This window comes from Aptenodytes patagonicus, chromosome 12 (assembly GCF_965638725.1).
Source record: "Aptenodytes patagonicus chromosome 12, bAptPat1.pri.cur, whole genome shotgun sequence".
Lineage (NCBI taxonomy): Eukaryota > Metazoa > Chordata > Aves > Sphenisciformes > Spheniscidae > Aptenodytes > Aptenodytes patagonicus.
The window spans coordinates 122,943-138,674 of record NC_134960.1 but is presented as its reverse complement, the minus strand read 5'-3'; the positions used below and the strand labels follow the sequence as shown (position 1 = coordinate 138,674).

The 15,732-nt window shown below is 41.7% G+C and overlaps 1 protein-coding gene across 2 annotated transcripts; it reads left to right on the top strand.

Annotated features, from left to right (window-relative positions):
* Positions 1–14,576, top strand: REEP2 (receptor accessory protein 2). 2 transcript variants are annotated; one of them, XM_076350175.1, is made up of 8 exons: positions 1–90; positions 487–559; positions 5,461–5,537; positions 6,954–7,074; positions 7,640–7,753; positions 8,123–8,270; positions 8,577–8,734; positions 11,329–14,576. In XM_076350175.1, the coding sequence occupies exons 1-8, from the start codon at positions 59–61 to the stop codon at positions 11,401–11,403; spliced, it is 798 nt and encodes a 265-aa protein (XP_076206290.1). In that variant the 5' UTR covers positions 1–58; the 3' UTR covers positions 11,404–14,576. The 2 variants fall into 2 exon arrangements, with proteins under 2 accessions (XP_076206290.1, XP_076206291.1); XM_076350176.1 differs by lacking the exon at positions 7,640–7,753.
* The last annotated feature ends 1,156 nt before the right edge of the window (positions 14,577–15,732 follow it).

The following is a 15,732-nucleotide window of genomic DNA, read 5'->3' as shown; positions in this document are numbered from 1 at the left end:
TGCCCTTTAAGAGCCGCCGCCGCCGCCGGGCCGCCGCCCGAGCCCGCCCGGCGCCGCCATGGTCTCCTGGATCATCTCTCGCCTCGTGGTGTGAGTGTGGGCGGCCAGGGCGGAGGGATGCGCAGGCCGTCGCGCAGGGCCCTTCCCCAACAGGGGCGCCCTGGGGGACGCGGCCGCCGCCCGCAGCGGGGCTGCAGCGGCGCCGCTGGTTCTGCCCCGCAGGACGCCGCGCCTCGGGGGGGCGGCTGTGGGGTGGGTGCTGTCTCGTAGGCGGCTGCGGCCGCGTACCGGCGGGTCCGCGCAGGCTGCCGCGGCCCGAGTGCGGCCCGGCGGCCCAAGGGCGGTGCCGCGGTGGGGGCGGCCGAGCCCCGCCTGGGGCGGTCGCGGGGGACCGGCGTCCCGCCGGGGAGCTTCCCGCAGCGGCGGACAGGGGCAGTTGGTAGTGCGGGACGCCGCGAAGCGCTGAGGGGTCTGTTCTTCTCGCAGGCTGCTCTTCGGCACCCTCTACCCCGCGTACTCCTCCTACAAGGCCGTGAAGACGAAAAACGTGAAGGAATATGTGAGTACGGGTTCGCCGTGCCGGCGCAGCGCCTGCCCCGTCGCTCGCAGCTGCCCCGCAAGCCCCTGGCCTGGCCCCGGGGCGAGTGCGCTCCGGCCCCGCAGGGGCGTCGGGTCAGCCAGGCCGCCCGAGCAGCAGCCCTGACAGTCTCCGGAGAAGTTGCCGAGGAAGAAGCGCGCATACTAAAATGGGAGGTTTCAAACCGTAAACGTGGGCTGTTTTTTCTCAGGAGATGCTGAGTGAGGAAGGGAAAGCGGGGGAAACACTGCAGTCTGGAAGCATCTGAAAGTCCAGGACAAGTTCTTTCCTCCAACTTTATCCTTACTTTGTGTCCTTTTACAGCTTTTTCAGTACTGCTTTTGTTTTCTTCCAAAAGGCTGAGTAATTTTGCTTGGTTTGTGTCTTCCTATCAACCTTGCTTGTGGTCGGTGTTTTCTGCTGATTGAGAGTTCATCCTCCTTCCTTTCTGGAATCGTTTCCCCTTCTCTGTCTCTCTCTACACCATTGTTACAATTACCATATTTAAAACACTAAATGCTTTTTAGTGATGTGACGTGTCATCTTCTTACAGAAGGGGTGTTCTAAGTTGATCAGTGGAGACGAGCTATTTGGCTTATGGGTGGGATGAGTTTCCGTTTATGTAGAGCAAGGAATAACCTGATGGAGAAGAGAGGTAACATGGGTGAATAGGATATAATTTGTCAATATTGCTTTGTGGTGCAATCTGAGACTCTTCATCCAACAGGCTGTTTGCTTCTTACAAAATGATACGTCAACAATAAATATTGCAGAATATAGTCCTTTTTTGTCTCATGCTCCTTCAGTCCTCTAGAATTGCCTTGACCTTTACTATATGTTGGCTTAAAATTCAGCCCACTGGTTTTTGAAGGAGATGCCAGCTGAGGTGAGAGTCTTGCTCATAGTGGATGGCTTTACAAACCACAACATCTGGCTGAGGCATTTTGGGTTTTGTTTTGGGGTTTGTTTTTTTTTTAATACTGGTCTCAGCAGAGAAGTCAAAATGTGAATGTTCAGGAGGCACTGATAACTGATACAGTGTTTTGAGTGAGTGTTAGAGATATAGTCAGAAATACGATGAGCCTTACTAAATGTCAAAGTTTATTAGTAATAACACTAGAAACTGAAAAGAAAGTGTGAAAGAAACTATCTGCATAATCGCATGATCCTGTGACTTCATAGTTATCTTTGAAGTTATGTATGAAGTAGTATCGTATTACTATTGTCTTCTCTGGCCTTCCTCTCCTCTTTCCTTCCAGTTGCTTATGACCTTCATTTGTTGTATAAAATGCGTATTTTTTACCTGGAATTTTATTCTGGCTTATGAGTGTCTGTCACGGAATGATTGTGTTTCAGTTACAGAATCTGTGTTAACTTTAAGACAGACTCAGATTTCAGAGTTTTAAGTTGTTTTGTTGAGAACTTGAGGGGGCAAAAAAACCCAAACCACCTCATTTTTAAAAACAGCCTATAGCATGTTTGTTCTGGAGCTCAAAGACCTGGTAAATCTGGAGCCTTTGAATTTATAGGCATTCTTTACAGTAAAAACCTGCTTATTTTCTGTGGGTAGGTTAGCTGTTGAGGTACATAAATGCTGTGTTTCCTTCCAGAATGTAAACATTGTATTGATCTGATTTTCTTTTGGTCAATGTTACCTAAATTGCTGTAAGACTTCCCTAATCTGATGGTGAAAAAGAAATGAGATACAGTACTTGAGTATCATAAAGTTGTCTTAACAATAATATCAAGTAATCACCTGGTTGTAAGCCCCACTAGGGCTGATGTGGAAAAGTATGGCATTCATTTTTGAGTTTTGTTTAATGCTTCGTTGATACAGTTTTCTTGAAGTAGATAGTTCTGGATTGCTGCAGCAGGAAATTTTCTCTTGTTTTTATTTTCAGTGAAAATACTGGAGTTGGTTCAAGAAAATGTATTTGAACTGCTAAAACTGATCTTATATATAAATTATTTCTCCCTGAGACAACTACGTCAGAAATAAGCATTTAGATGTTGGACTGCCATCTGCCTAATTCACTTATCTTTGAAGGGCTTCTTCCTTCTCAACATAAGTGGAAAGACGGGGAAAAAACAATTTTTGTTAAACACAGGAAAGAGGGTCAATATCTGTTCAAACTGTTCTTCATGTGAAAAGTCAGTGGAAAACTTGAATGCTGTGCTGCACATTTTTAAAGCTAGCTGTGTCTATGTACTACTACTTGTTCATAGTGCTTAAGAACCAACATTGGTGGGGGAGAAAGATCTTACAGGTCTATCTGTGTAGTGTGGTGTATTGAAGATTGAGTTGACACAGACCAGGCTACCACAAGCAGTCCATCAGTGGCATCAGAGTAGAGTGCAAACTTACTCTTCTCCCCCACCATGATATGAATTTATGATAAGTCCTTGAGCAGCTGTGACAAACTGCTTCTAGTAGCTCAGACTGTTTTAAAAGTAATTTCTTTCTTTTTACGTGTCATCTTCAGCTTTGGTCAAATCTACATTCCAATTATGCTTTTTCATTTACTAAATTTATTTAGGTTCTTGGTGCAAGTTGGGGAGACTACGTATGTGCAGTTAGCTGAAGTTGGTGGTCATCAGCTCAAGCAGCAAAGCACCTGACTCCTTTTTAATGGACTGAAAAAAAAAATATAGCCTGGTTTGACCCTCAGTTTTTGAAGGTGTTTGTAATCTGTGGATTACAAACACCGTAAGAAAAAAATCAGTGATTCTTCCCTGCTGCTTTCTGCTCTTCTAGTTTCTGGTCATCTGCACTTCAAGGACTTCTAGAGCTAGAAGTTGGATCCTTCTAGTTTGTTTCTTTTTGTCTTTGGCTGTCAAGTGTAGGGTGAAGGGTGGCAGGAGGAGACACAGGGCAAGAGACCTGTGTCCAGTATCAAAGATATGAACATGCAGTTTATTTAAACAGGAACAAAGCAATGTTTTCTGTTCTCCTCAGTTCCTCTTCTAATACTCCTGAGCATTCTGTTGTCAGAATGAAAAAGTCTAATGAGCACTGAGCTTACAGTTTTATCAGGCTGTCTACAGTGACCACTCCTGAGTGGCATGAGCTAATTTGTGTAACCACAATAGTTTTCACTAAGAAAAAGCAGATACTGTAAGTTCATTACTTTGTATTTAATGACATTTAGCAACAAAATGTCAACTGGAGATCAAGCGGTATAGATCCCTTTCTGAATTCTTTAATCAACTCATACCTAATTCCCTGGATAGAAAAGTATCTTCTGCACATTTTGTCATCTTATTATTCGCAACCTTTTCCAGTCTTTCATGAAGATGAGCAGCACAAATCTCAACACTGATTCCTGTGGGATTCCACTGGTAACTTTCCTTATTGTGAAAAATGGCCATTTATTTTTATCCTTTTGTTTCCTCTCTTTTCACCAATTATTAATCCTCAAGAGTCCCTTCCTTTTCATCCTTGACAATTTAGTTTCTTTGAGTGTTTATTTAGGCCTGTTGGAAACTTTGTAGAAACTCCATACACTCTGCCTGTAAGGGAAGCACCGTAACAAGAGCTTATGGAAACCTTCTAAGAATTCTGCTACATTTGTGAGATTAACTTTTTTTCTGCAAAAAACATTTTCCTCATTATGTTATATATATCTATGTATCTGCTAATTGCTTTTATTATTATTATTGCCTTCATTTTGCCTAATACTGAATTAAGATTTACTGGTATGTAGCTTCTCTGAAATCTCTCGCCTATTGGGATCTCTGTTTGCCACCTTTGATTTGTCATTATTCACACACTTTTTCATACAAGAGCTGATTTATGTTGCTGCATTGAAGAGTTAACCATTTGTTTCATGGAGTTGCTTTAGAAGTCAAGTAAAGGACACCTGGTCCTGTCCAAACTGATGATACGAGAAAAAAAAAAAGGCAGGAAGGCGCCATAAAATACAAGTTTTGCTACTTTCTGTTGTGAAAAAAATGCACAAAAAAGTGGAAATAATTTGGGCTACTAACCACTATCTTCAAAACCATCCACTCTGTTAGAGGGGTTGGAGGCAGCATAATTTTATTGTGGGGTTTTTTTTTTTTTTTTAGTAAGTTTTGGAGGGTCTTTCAAGAACAGATCACCAAATTTTCCAACAGATGCAAGTTTGGGGAAATACCTGCTTTTAGAAGTTCATTTGCTGTAACAAAGACTATCACTAAACTGTTCATGTAATTTTAATATATGGATTAATGTGTGGTTTTAATATGTGGAATTTCCTTGATTCAGTGTAGTTCTCCTTTCCCATTCTCGATGACACTAAGAGTGTTAAGTTGCTTTTAGCAGAGGTGACCTCTTTTCACGACACTGAGCCTTTATTTAAAAAGAGAAACACTCATGTAATTTCTGGGAATAATGATTAAGGCAAAGAATGCTTATTAATGAGTTAGAGCAAAATACTGTATCTGTTGGTTTGGGGTTTTTTTTTCACTTCCCAAGAAAAAACTTTAAATCAAGAAAATACAGGGCTACAGTTGAAACTAAACTTTTGCATATGTGTGTATATATATATTTATTACAATAATCATGGTATGTGAAAGACTATAGCTTCTTAAAGTGAACTGCTTACTCTTTTTAGATAGCTTATTTGGGACTTTAACACTGTTGCATCATGATATTGCTACAGGGCATGCATTCATCAGTGTATCTATATGCATTTATCTATTTAGAGCACATTAATCCTACATGTTTTCCCAAACTATAATGTACCATTTGGTATGTGACCCAATCAATTACAGATTATATATGCCTTCTTGTTGCTGAATTCATCTTGATGTGTGGAGATGATGAGTCATTTTTACTGAGAAGACATTTCGCTTTTTTCTGAGTTCTGATGGATGGCTATTGAGTGACTGCTCTTTTGCAGGTGAAGTGGATGATGTACTGGATTGTGTTTGCCTTTTTCACCACTGCAGAAACACTCACAGACATTGTTCTTTCTTGGTGAGTTCCTTGGTGGCATGGATTTTTTTGTTGGTTTTTTTTGGTTGGTTTTTTGTTTTGTTTTGTTTTTGTTTTTTTAAGAAGAGAGGACTAGTGTTAGGATGCTAGGAATAAACTGTCTCTCCTTTAGGAGTTTTCAATCCCTATGAAGCGTCTGCAGGTTTGTAGATATTGTGGGTAGCAGCTGCAGTCTTAGCTGTCTCATCTCCTGTACTTGCAAACAGTTACGATAAATACACAGTATCCATTAATAAAATAAAATATTTTTGAGAAGCTGTTAATGTGAACTGGTAAAGTTTGAGAAACGGTGGTCTAAAAGACAATTAAAAAAAAAAGATGGTAGAAGGAAGACAGATGCATGTCTGTGCTCTGAGTGGCGTTTTACATGATGAAATGCTCTTCCACTAGTGGGGGTGGGGTGGAGTGGAGTCAGAGGAAGCAGGTTCTTAATGCTTTCAGTACTGTGTGTCATGCTTGGCAATATGGAGGCCTCCAAAAATGACAAATCATTGTTACATGTCTTCACCTGAACCTCTGGAACAGGATATCTTCAGTTTCTTCGTTGCTTTAGTGTTTGAGCTTTGCATACATCTCTGAAAGAATACTGGTCAAGAGTTGTATCTTTTAAAGAAACACGAAATGGCTACACATGCCTTACAAAAGAGCTCAGCAGTTTTGCCCCTTCCTGCATAAACTTTGAAAAGCAGACAAAGATCTAAAAAGTACAAGAGCTTTGGCTTGTTCACATACTTAAAATGGACTACTGAAAACAGAAGTCTCTTACTACTAATAGAGACAGCAGAAAGTTTGCATTCACTTGTTTCAATCTCTGCTACTGTATCTTCCCAGAGACTTTATTGGGTAAGGGTTAGAGATGAAAGACTTAGATGCTGCCTGCTCTTTTTCATTTACACTCATCCTCCTTTTGTGTCTTATCTGAGGAGTACCTACTGGAAGTTTCAGAAACTGAGCCATCAGCCTTAGCAGGAACTTGAGATTTATTGAGATACGTAGTTGAAAACTTTGGAAAATGAGAGGGAAACTAATGTAATATTAACATCCAGTGGATACTCTCTGAATAAACTTAAGAATGATGAGAGTAGCTATCAGATTGTAATTTGGTGTGTTTGCAGGGCTGAGAGATGCCCTGTTTATGGAGTTTTCATGGCTATGGATGAAAGACTAAATGAGACTCGAAGAAGGTATGTCCTAGGATTCCAAAGAGGCTTCTGCTATTCTGACCTGATACATCGATTCTTTTGTTTCTGAGCCTTTATCTTGCCTTTGCTCTTTCTGCCTATGCTGCTCTCTACCAGTTATCTCCATCTGTCTCTGTGTTGATCTTGATTCCAGTTCTCCATCTTTCTCTCTCTCTCTTTTTTTTTTCCCCCCCTCCCCCTTCCCTCTTTCTCTCAGGTTTCCCTTTTATTTCGAGCTGAAAATCGCGTTTGTGATTTGGCTGCTCTCCCCTTACACCAAGGGCTCCAGTGTCCTCTACAGGAAGTTTGTGCACCCAACGCTCTCCAATAAGGAGAAGGTACTTGCTTGTTGTTAGAAGATACTGACCTGTCTGGGAACTGACTGACTTCTGATTCAGTTATGCCACAATAAAAACTGAAATGCGTGAATCATGCTTGTGCTGACATTAGTGGATGTAGAATGATTCTGTCCCTGACAACGATGTCATATTGCAGCTTACTGAAGATCGTAATGTAGCCAGTAGTTTGCCTAATGCTTAGAAAGCATGTTTGGCTAACACAGTGTCATGAGCCCTTATAGTCACTGTCAGTAGTTAAAGCTCTTTGAATCACGATAGGAGCAGCATGTTCTGTAGCCATGCTGTTTTTTCACATTGTCAGTGTAAGCAACTGCTTTGTTTCAGTTGTTACAATTTGGAGATAGCATACTTCAAGTAAAAGTTGCATTTGCAAGCTTTCTGTAAGTAACAGAGAAACTGCAGTTATGTGATCAATGACAGCTGATGCTGATAGCCTGGAAAAAAGCATCCAGATGAGCTTTGGGTTTTAAAGGGTGATGGTGGGGAGACTTTGATCATGTTTGTAACGAGGAGCTAAATGCCATGTTCCACATTGCCTTCCTAGGAAATTGATGAATACATTACTCAGGCTCGTGACAAGAGCTATGAAACCATGATGCGAGTTGGCAAGAGAGGGTTAAACCTTGCTGCCAATGCAGCAGTTACTGCAGCTGCAAAGGTAATGCAATGCCTTCTGTAACATTCAGGAATTCCCCAGCAGTTTAGTTTTGTGTGCCAGCAATTAGTGCTATGGGTCTGTTAGGGATGCTGGTACTTGTTGGCACCAATCTACTTTTCCTTTCCTCCAGTTTGCCTTGCAGTTAATCCCATCCTTTGACTTATGAAAAGTGGAGGGTGAGTGGAATGGATTTTGCTTAACCTCTTCCCTGTTGGTCTTGGGACCATACTTTTCTTTTTCCCTTCTCTGTTTTTTTCAGAGCACCCTAGGGGGGAATAGGGCACCTTTCCTCTTCTACTGAATGATCCCATGTGAGATGATCTTGGTGAAGGTGAAGTGCTCTTGACCCTAATTTTTATGTCCTCTTAGGGCCAGGGAGTTTTGTCTGAGAAGCTGCGAAGTTTCAGCATGCAGGATCTCACTCTGATCCGAGATGAAGATACTGTGCATATGCAAAGCCATGAGCCACAGCTACGCCCCTCTGGTGGGAGTCGTCTTGAAACCATTGAGGATTCAGGTACAGAACACCCCTGCTGTGCCATTGTGTGAGGCCTCATATGGTGAGCCAGGAGGGGAGGAGGGGTTCCCTGGACTTTTAATGCGTTGGGTCTCAGAAGGACTACAAGATTCCAAATTATCTGGGAGAAGTTGTGTTGTCTTCCCTAGTCCCTTCCCATCTACTAACACATCTCTGTACTTTTTGGATTATCCTTCTTAAGGATTGTTGACATGTCGCTTTCATGTGGTCTTTCAGGATGGGCCATTTTAGACTTCATGTGATTTTTCAAAAGTATTTGCTAAAACTTTCTCTCTTATTCCTTAGCTTCCTGTTACTCCTCAGGAGAGGAGAGCAGTGTAGCACAGAGATCTAATGGAACCCCGTTGGAGACTAGAACAGACCCATCAGATGAAGATGCAGGAGACAAACTTCCTAAACGTAGCCAGAGTCTCAAAACTCCTAAGAAGATAGTGAAAGCTGAGGTGAGCTGGTGTGTGTCCTGGTTATAAATATAAGTAAATTATTTCCAGAACAGACATTGATTTGTGAGCTTTGTTGGAAGGCTCTGGCTCCATAGTCTTGGTGCATTTAAAAGCTGTTTATATAAACATTGTTGGACTGAGTCTTTACTAGTTGAGTCGTACATCAGAGGACTTGCCATCTACTTGCTATATTAGTCTCTAGCTTTTGTATTTTTATCATGCCTGTAAGCCTCTCATAAGCCAGGACCCAGCTTTGCTTTCTTTTGGGTTTTGTGTTGAAGGGTGGGGCATTAGATATTTTTAACATATTTTGTTGACTATATCCTCTTTCCTGTCTGTTACAGTCTGAATATATAATACTACTGTGACATTTATCCCTGGGACAGCCACTTTCTCCTCATGTAAAATGCAACGGTTCTGTACCCCCTTAGGCCTTTCTGGACTTCTGCATATTAGATATGGGGAAAATGTAATTTCCCCCTCCATACCACTCCCCACCCCCCCCCACTCTCCCCCACCCTGGGGTTTTGTCTTGAAGTTTGGGTAACTAGTCATTGTTGAGCTGTCCCCTGCATATGACCATGTGATGATCCAAGATATTTACAGCCATTCAGATGGGACATGAATTGCCTGTATTCTTATAATTAAAACAAACTGTACACGAAAATAAATGCAATTGTGTCCAAGAGCCATTTTAGCTTAACAATCTTTTTTTCCAGCTGTTGGTGTGTCTTGTAGAATATGCTTTTTGAGGTGTTGCTTTCCAGGTTTTGACTCTTACTTGAACGTTTCTTGTGGTTTGATTTATATGTGATAAAATGCTTCTCTCTTTTTGTGAAGTTGGGGTCCTATTTGCTTGATTCAACTTGGACTCCTAATTTTATTTTTTATTTTTATTTAAGATAAAGAGTGCTATATGACTGGCTCACATTGTCGAGCTTTTCAAGCTAAATATTAAATAATTTGGAGGAAAGTAGTTGCTTAGAGCATCATTTTGAGTCGTACTGTTAAGCTGATTTTATGGTGTACAGGACACCTTTGCATGTGATTAAGTACTCTTTGTAACAGAATCACAGAATAGTTGAGGTTGGAGGGGACCTCTGGAGATCATCTGGTGCAACCCCACTGCTCAGGCAATGCCATCTAGAGCAGTTTCCCAGGACCGTGTACAGATGGCTTTTGAGTATCTCCAAGGATGGACATGTATGTATAAAGATGCATTTAAAATCAGCCTGGATCTTTTTTAAATTCCCAAGGCTTACTTCTGAGTTGACCCCTCTGCTTTCTTCTCTAGCATAATAGACAGGAGCAGGGAAATAAGAGGAACAAAATTTGATTCCAGGCTTCCTAGTGAGGAATTTTTAAAGTGAAATTGTGAAAAGACAGTAACGACTCTTCTCTGCTGTTTATTGTGAATACAGAAATTCCGATAAAGCCCTTTGCAGGCATGTTGGTTTTTATGCTCAGTCTGGATCTTTGGTTTAGATGTAGGAATTGTAGGAGGTCTTTGAGATCTCCGAGATTGTGCGGAAGGGCTGAATGCATCATAGATCATAAATGCACTCTTCTTGCCAATATCTAGAATGAAAGACACTTGGAGTAAAGCGTGCAAAGTAGTTCAAGACGTTTCTACATCTTTCAGAGAACAGCATTTGGGATGGCAGTCAAGAAGCAGAAAAGTTATAGCAGTGAAGTGTTATGTGAATGTTACCAGTTAGAAATACTGCTATGTCTAATCTTTTGTCAAGATGGCTGACATCAATTTTATTATCACACTTGTCCTGTTCTAGAATGTCTTCCTCTCCTGGCTGCTATTTGATGGGTGTGCTCAGAGTTATTTGTTTACTAACCAAAAACAAACAGAATGGTTAGAATCATAGAATGGTTTGGATTGGAAGGGACCTTTAAAGCTCATCTAGTCCAACCCCACCTGCAATAAGCAGGAACATCTTCAACTACATCAGGTTGCTCAGAGCCCCGTCCAACCTGACATTGAATGTTTCCAGGGATGGGGCATCTACCACCTCTCTGGGGAACTTGTTCCAGTGTTTCACCACCCTCAGCGTAAAAAATTTCTTCCTTATATCTAACCAAATCTACCCTCTTTTAGTTTAAAGCCGTTACCTGTTGTCCTATTGCATCAGGCCCTACTAAAAAGTCTGTCCCCATCTTTCTTATAAGCCCCCTTTTAAATACTGAAAGGCTGCAGTAAGGTCTCCCCAGAGCCCAGGATGTGGGAGCTCACATTGCCGGCTCATGTCCAGCTTTTCATCCACCAGTACCCCCAAGTCCTTCTCTGCAGGACTGCTCTCAATCCCTTCGTCCCCCCAGCCTGTATTGATACTGGGGTTGCCCCGACCCAGGTTCAGGACCATGCACTTGGCCTTGTTGAACCCCATAAGTTTCACATGGGACCACTTCTCAAGCTTATACAGCTTCTCAAGTTAAATAGCCTTTTTGAAACAACAGATGACATGAATAGGGTCATCGTGTTGTAGTTGTTTTGTCCTATTTTCACTCTGCATTCTTGTATCTTTCTGTTAGACATTTAAGTGTTAAACTAACCAAAGGTGCCTCTTTTTCTTTCTCCTCAGCTTCCAGTAAGAAGTGTGAAAGCCCGCCCTAAGAAGAAAGCTGCAGGCTGTCTTGCTTCTGGCGAGTCATCCTAAGGAGACTTCCCCCTCCCCAGCACCTGTCTCTGTCCCAGGATTTGCCTGTCACCTTTGAGGGGAAACTCCCCAAAGGAAGGGAGCTGAAATTCATGTACATAACAGATACTGCTTTGTAGAGCTCATTCCAAGGCAAGGGGGAGGCTGGGATTCAGAAAATGGAGTAGAGGATACACATCCTCGAGAATTTTCTCCTTTTCATCTCTCTGTTGGAGGGAATGCTGATATGTCTGTACATAGCCTGTTGCTTTGGAATTCCCACTGTATAACCCTAGTTGGGGAGAATCTTTGCTGGAAGAACTGACTAGGGTTAGAGACATCCATTGCACAGAAGCTGGAAAAATATTAGACACTGGAGTTCCACAGGGGTGGGTGGCTCCCTAAAATGTCTTATCTTGCTCTGGGTATTCTTCTGCAGCTGTGCGTTGTTAAGAAGTGCCCACCCTCCTTAAGAATGGACCGTACCTGTCATGTCCATCCCCTTTGAGAAGGTGACTGAAATTATGTATGCTGAGTGCTTTTGAACATAAAGGACTAGCTCATCGGAGGAGTATGCTAGATTCCCGTTACTAATACTGGAAGATGAAGAGATTGTTTTTATTTTTTCTGGAAGGTGAAGGGAGATAATTGAAAAACTGAGTAATGAAGAAAATGTGCTGTTACGTGCACACGTGATGCAGTAGATACGGGTATCTGTAAGAGTTAACTATTGAGAAGGAAAGTTGGGCATCTGTAAGATTTTGGCTCTTTTTGAAGCTGCTTGAATTTTATTTCAGGTTTTGTTGTTCACTTCGATTCCTGTAGGACATCAGAGTGAGGCGAGTCCCATGCGGTGGGAACAGTTGGCAGGGAGACTGTTGCTTTGCCATTTAGTGGTTGAACTCCATGTCATCCTGATGCTTGTTACTACGGACAAATTCTTTCATTCTAGCAGATGACTGGGGAAAATCTGGCTCAATATAGTCTGCAGGCATACTTGAGAATTTCAGAAGCCCTTATCTCTCAGCTTTAGGAGATGCAATCCTCAGGGCATGAGAACTGATAAATAGCTGCTGTATGAATTTTGCTAATTCCAGGTTTCCATTTATGGGGGCTAAAAAGCAGGGAGTAGGGCACAATACTACGATTAATCAGTCCTCTTGCTTTATCCTACTGCAGCCCTTGCACAACTTTTCTGTCTGACCATGTGCCATGTTTATCAAATGTCTTGAGACTTGAGCAACTTGGGACAGAACTACATAGAGTGTAGAATATGTATCGTGGGAGTGAAATTGCAGTGCTGCAGGAAAAACCTGCATTATGCCAAGCCATACTGGATTGTAATCTGTTGAACATTGTTAAGGGGAGATCCCCTGTACGCATGGCAATGGGAATTTATGAGATGAGTAGGGTTCCTGTTGTTGAGATCTATAGTGGGGTAGCACCATTATAGACATGGTTGTTTGAATGCATACTTGATGGTCTTAATCTTTACTGAAACTAGTTATCAAAGGAACCTGGCTCCTCCTTCCCTACTGAAGACCATTCTTAGCTCTAGGTGCAGGCATTTGAGTTTGCCCACGTCTTTTGCTGTCACATTTCTGAAATGACGGTCGATTCTTCACAGAGCCCAGTATTTTGCTGTTGGCAACGTATAGAAGCAGTTCTGCAAGTAATGTTCCACAAGTATTTCTGTCCTAAAGAACAGCCCTTCAAAAGTTTGTAAAGTTGAAGATTAGGACTGAATTTTTTCTTGTTTCCCATTGTCTTGTTGGCAAATTGTTATTAATTGACTAGTTATTAGGAAAATATAGTTTAGTATTAGGAATATTGGTTTCCTATTATTAGGAAACCAATTAATTTGGGTTTGCTTTTATTTGTAGCTTTTAAAAATTGAAGCCTTGACAGGCCATGTCAGAAACTTGCATCTTGTCAGAAATAATTGTCCTAAATTATCCATAAGGCCTCATCCAGAAGCCAGTAGAAAAGCCTTGATTTGGCTTTGAGTTTTGAGTTTCACAAAAAAACCCAAGTATTTTGTTCTTTTTAGTTTGTTAGCAAACATTGCATGTACTAGTGAGACACGTATACAAAGGCATGTCCTGAAGCAGGAATTCTTTCTGTTTCCAAAGGGAATTCCTCTCTCCATATGAGGGATAAAAATCTTTACTGATTATGTGGAAGATTCAGTTATGAGGAATTGCTGTCCTAGATTTTACTGTACTGAACAAGATAGAACCATTATTCTCTATATACCAAGTATCTCTACGACCACGTTTCTTGAAAAATTTTTTTTAAACTAAAAATTTCCATAGCAAATTATTCATGTAAATCATTGTGAGGGACTTGATTTGGAAGCCAAGGATTGGTTAGTCTCCCCTTATGCTGATCTTCATGCCCTTTCCTTGTGCATGCGTTGTGATAGTCTTGGATTACTCTGTTTTCATATGGTGACTTTCCAGAATGTTTTCTAGAGTCAGTTCATTTGTAGTAACTCTTCCTGCTTTGAAGCACAGTAAGAATTTCTGAAGACTCAGTTTTGGTATTTGGATTTACCTTTGTCTTCCTGAGCTAGGTCCTGTGTTCAGTATCTTTTACTTAACATTGATGCTTGATGTCATTCGCCTGTGGGTAAATACGCGTCAGTCTTACTCTGACTGTTGTTGTACAGAGGAATTAAATTACTTCTGGTTGTAAGAGAGAGTCTGGAGTAGAGTCAGGGACTGTTACCTGGTGTGTGATACGAAGCTGATGATGTCAAGCAGCAGAACTTACCCAGAGCAAGAACCATGTCTTAGCATGGACGCTATTTTCTTCTTCCAGTACAAATGCGACTGCTAGATTGTGCTCTGCTTGATCGAAGCCTCTGCAGATCTGCCACCACCCACGTGACCTCTTAGTGAGTTTCTAGATATAGTTCTGCATTGGATGGCGTGGTCTTGCATAGAAATTCTCTTGTTAATGAGAACGCTGAATGTGCTGTTTTGATAAAATGCTTTTATCAGCTGTTGTTCAGTGTTTTCAGCAGGAAATGCTGGAATGTAGTTTCTCTTCACTATCATCTGTGGGCTTCATTGTGCAATTAAGCAAATGGTTAAATCTTCACCTAGCAGTAGAACCCATTGTGTTCAGTAAGTGTTTATACCCCTTTCCTAATATGCCTGGGCACAGAGAGAAATGCAGTAAGAGAAAGATACCTGAAGTTGGGGGGGTGGGGGGTGGGGTGGGGTGGTACATGTGTGTCAAACTTCGTGTGCCTAAAAATTATCCTAAAATACCTGTACCATGAGATACAAAGTGAAGCCATGACTGCCTTTTGGAAAGAAATGTTGTACCTCCATGCTTTATAATACTATGAGTCAGTGTTCTGCTGTTGGAAAAGAAAATGGTGAAATGTGGTTTCCCCTCTGAGAAACTTAATGATTTGCTGCATAAAGGGGAAAAATGTTTTCTTGCTTGGCAGTATCCTCCATGGTGGGTAAGAAATAGGAAAATATAGGGGAGACTACTGTCAGGTTTTAAACCCTGCACTTCAACTAAACATCTTAATTTCTTACTGTTCTTTATCGAGTTTCTGATTCTCCAGCCTTACGTTTCTGAGTCTATGGGACTGATTTCTTTTAGACTAGATTAACTTCCTTGGTAGGTAGAGGGTGTATTAGAGAGAGGGATGCTGGTGTTCTTAAAATTGCAAAGCTTGTTCTGGGGAAGCTACACCTTCCCCCATTTTAGTGAATTGGGTTCCATTCATTGTCCTTTTGCAGTGCTGGGCTTGCTTTCTTATACATCCCTCTTATACTGTGAGGGAGTCATACTTCTACAGCCAAGTCATTTCTGCCTTGAAAAGCAAGATTTCTAGAGAACCCCGACTTTCCAGAAATTGTTATTTATTCTTTGCCATCTTAATCAGCAGGAAATACAGTGCCTTAGGAGAAAAGTGGGATAACTATGGAATACTCTGCTGGTTCTCTGATCTGCACATAGCATTGTATCAAGGAGCCTTGCATGTTAGCTGTGAAGTGTCATTGTATGCTTGAGAGCAGCTGTTGAATTGAGCTGAGTTTTCCTGTCTGTCTTCCAAACTTGCATAAAATGCTGGAAAGTGTGGCTTATTGCCTAAGAGAGAAATCTAGGGGGGGGGGGGGGGGGAAATATTCTTATCCTTCTTTCTGATGGGGACATTGTATTGTCATATTACTCTGCTACTTGCTGGGGAGATGCTGAATCACATCTCTCTGTGTAACTGGTCAGTACTATAGCTTTTCTTGCTTTACCCACTAAGAACTTGCAATGTGCCACCTGGCTGAAGCATCTTGTGGTGCTGCTTTCTGAGTTGCCCTGTGAAGTCAG

Excerpts from the sequence above, each read along its gene's own strand:
- REEP2 (XM_076350175.1), top strand. The coding sequence starts at position 59 with ATGGTCTCCTGGATCATCTCTCGCCTCGTGGT. Across the intron at positions 7,075-7,639 it reads CGCTCTCCAATAAGGAGAAG|GAAATTGATGAATACATTAC; the intron begins GTACTTGCTTGT and ends TTGCCTTCCTAG. Across the intron at positions 8,271-8,576 it reads TGAAACCATTGAGGATTCAG|CTTCCTGTTACTCCTCAGGA; the intron begins GTACAGAACACC and ends CTTATTCCTTAG.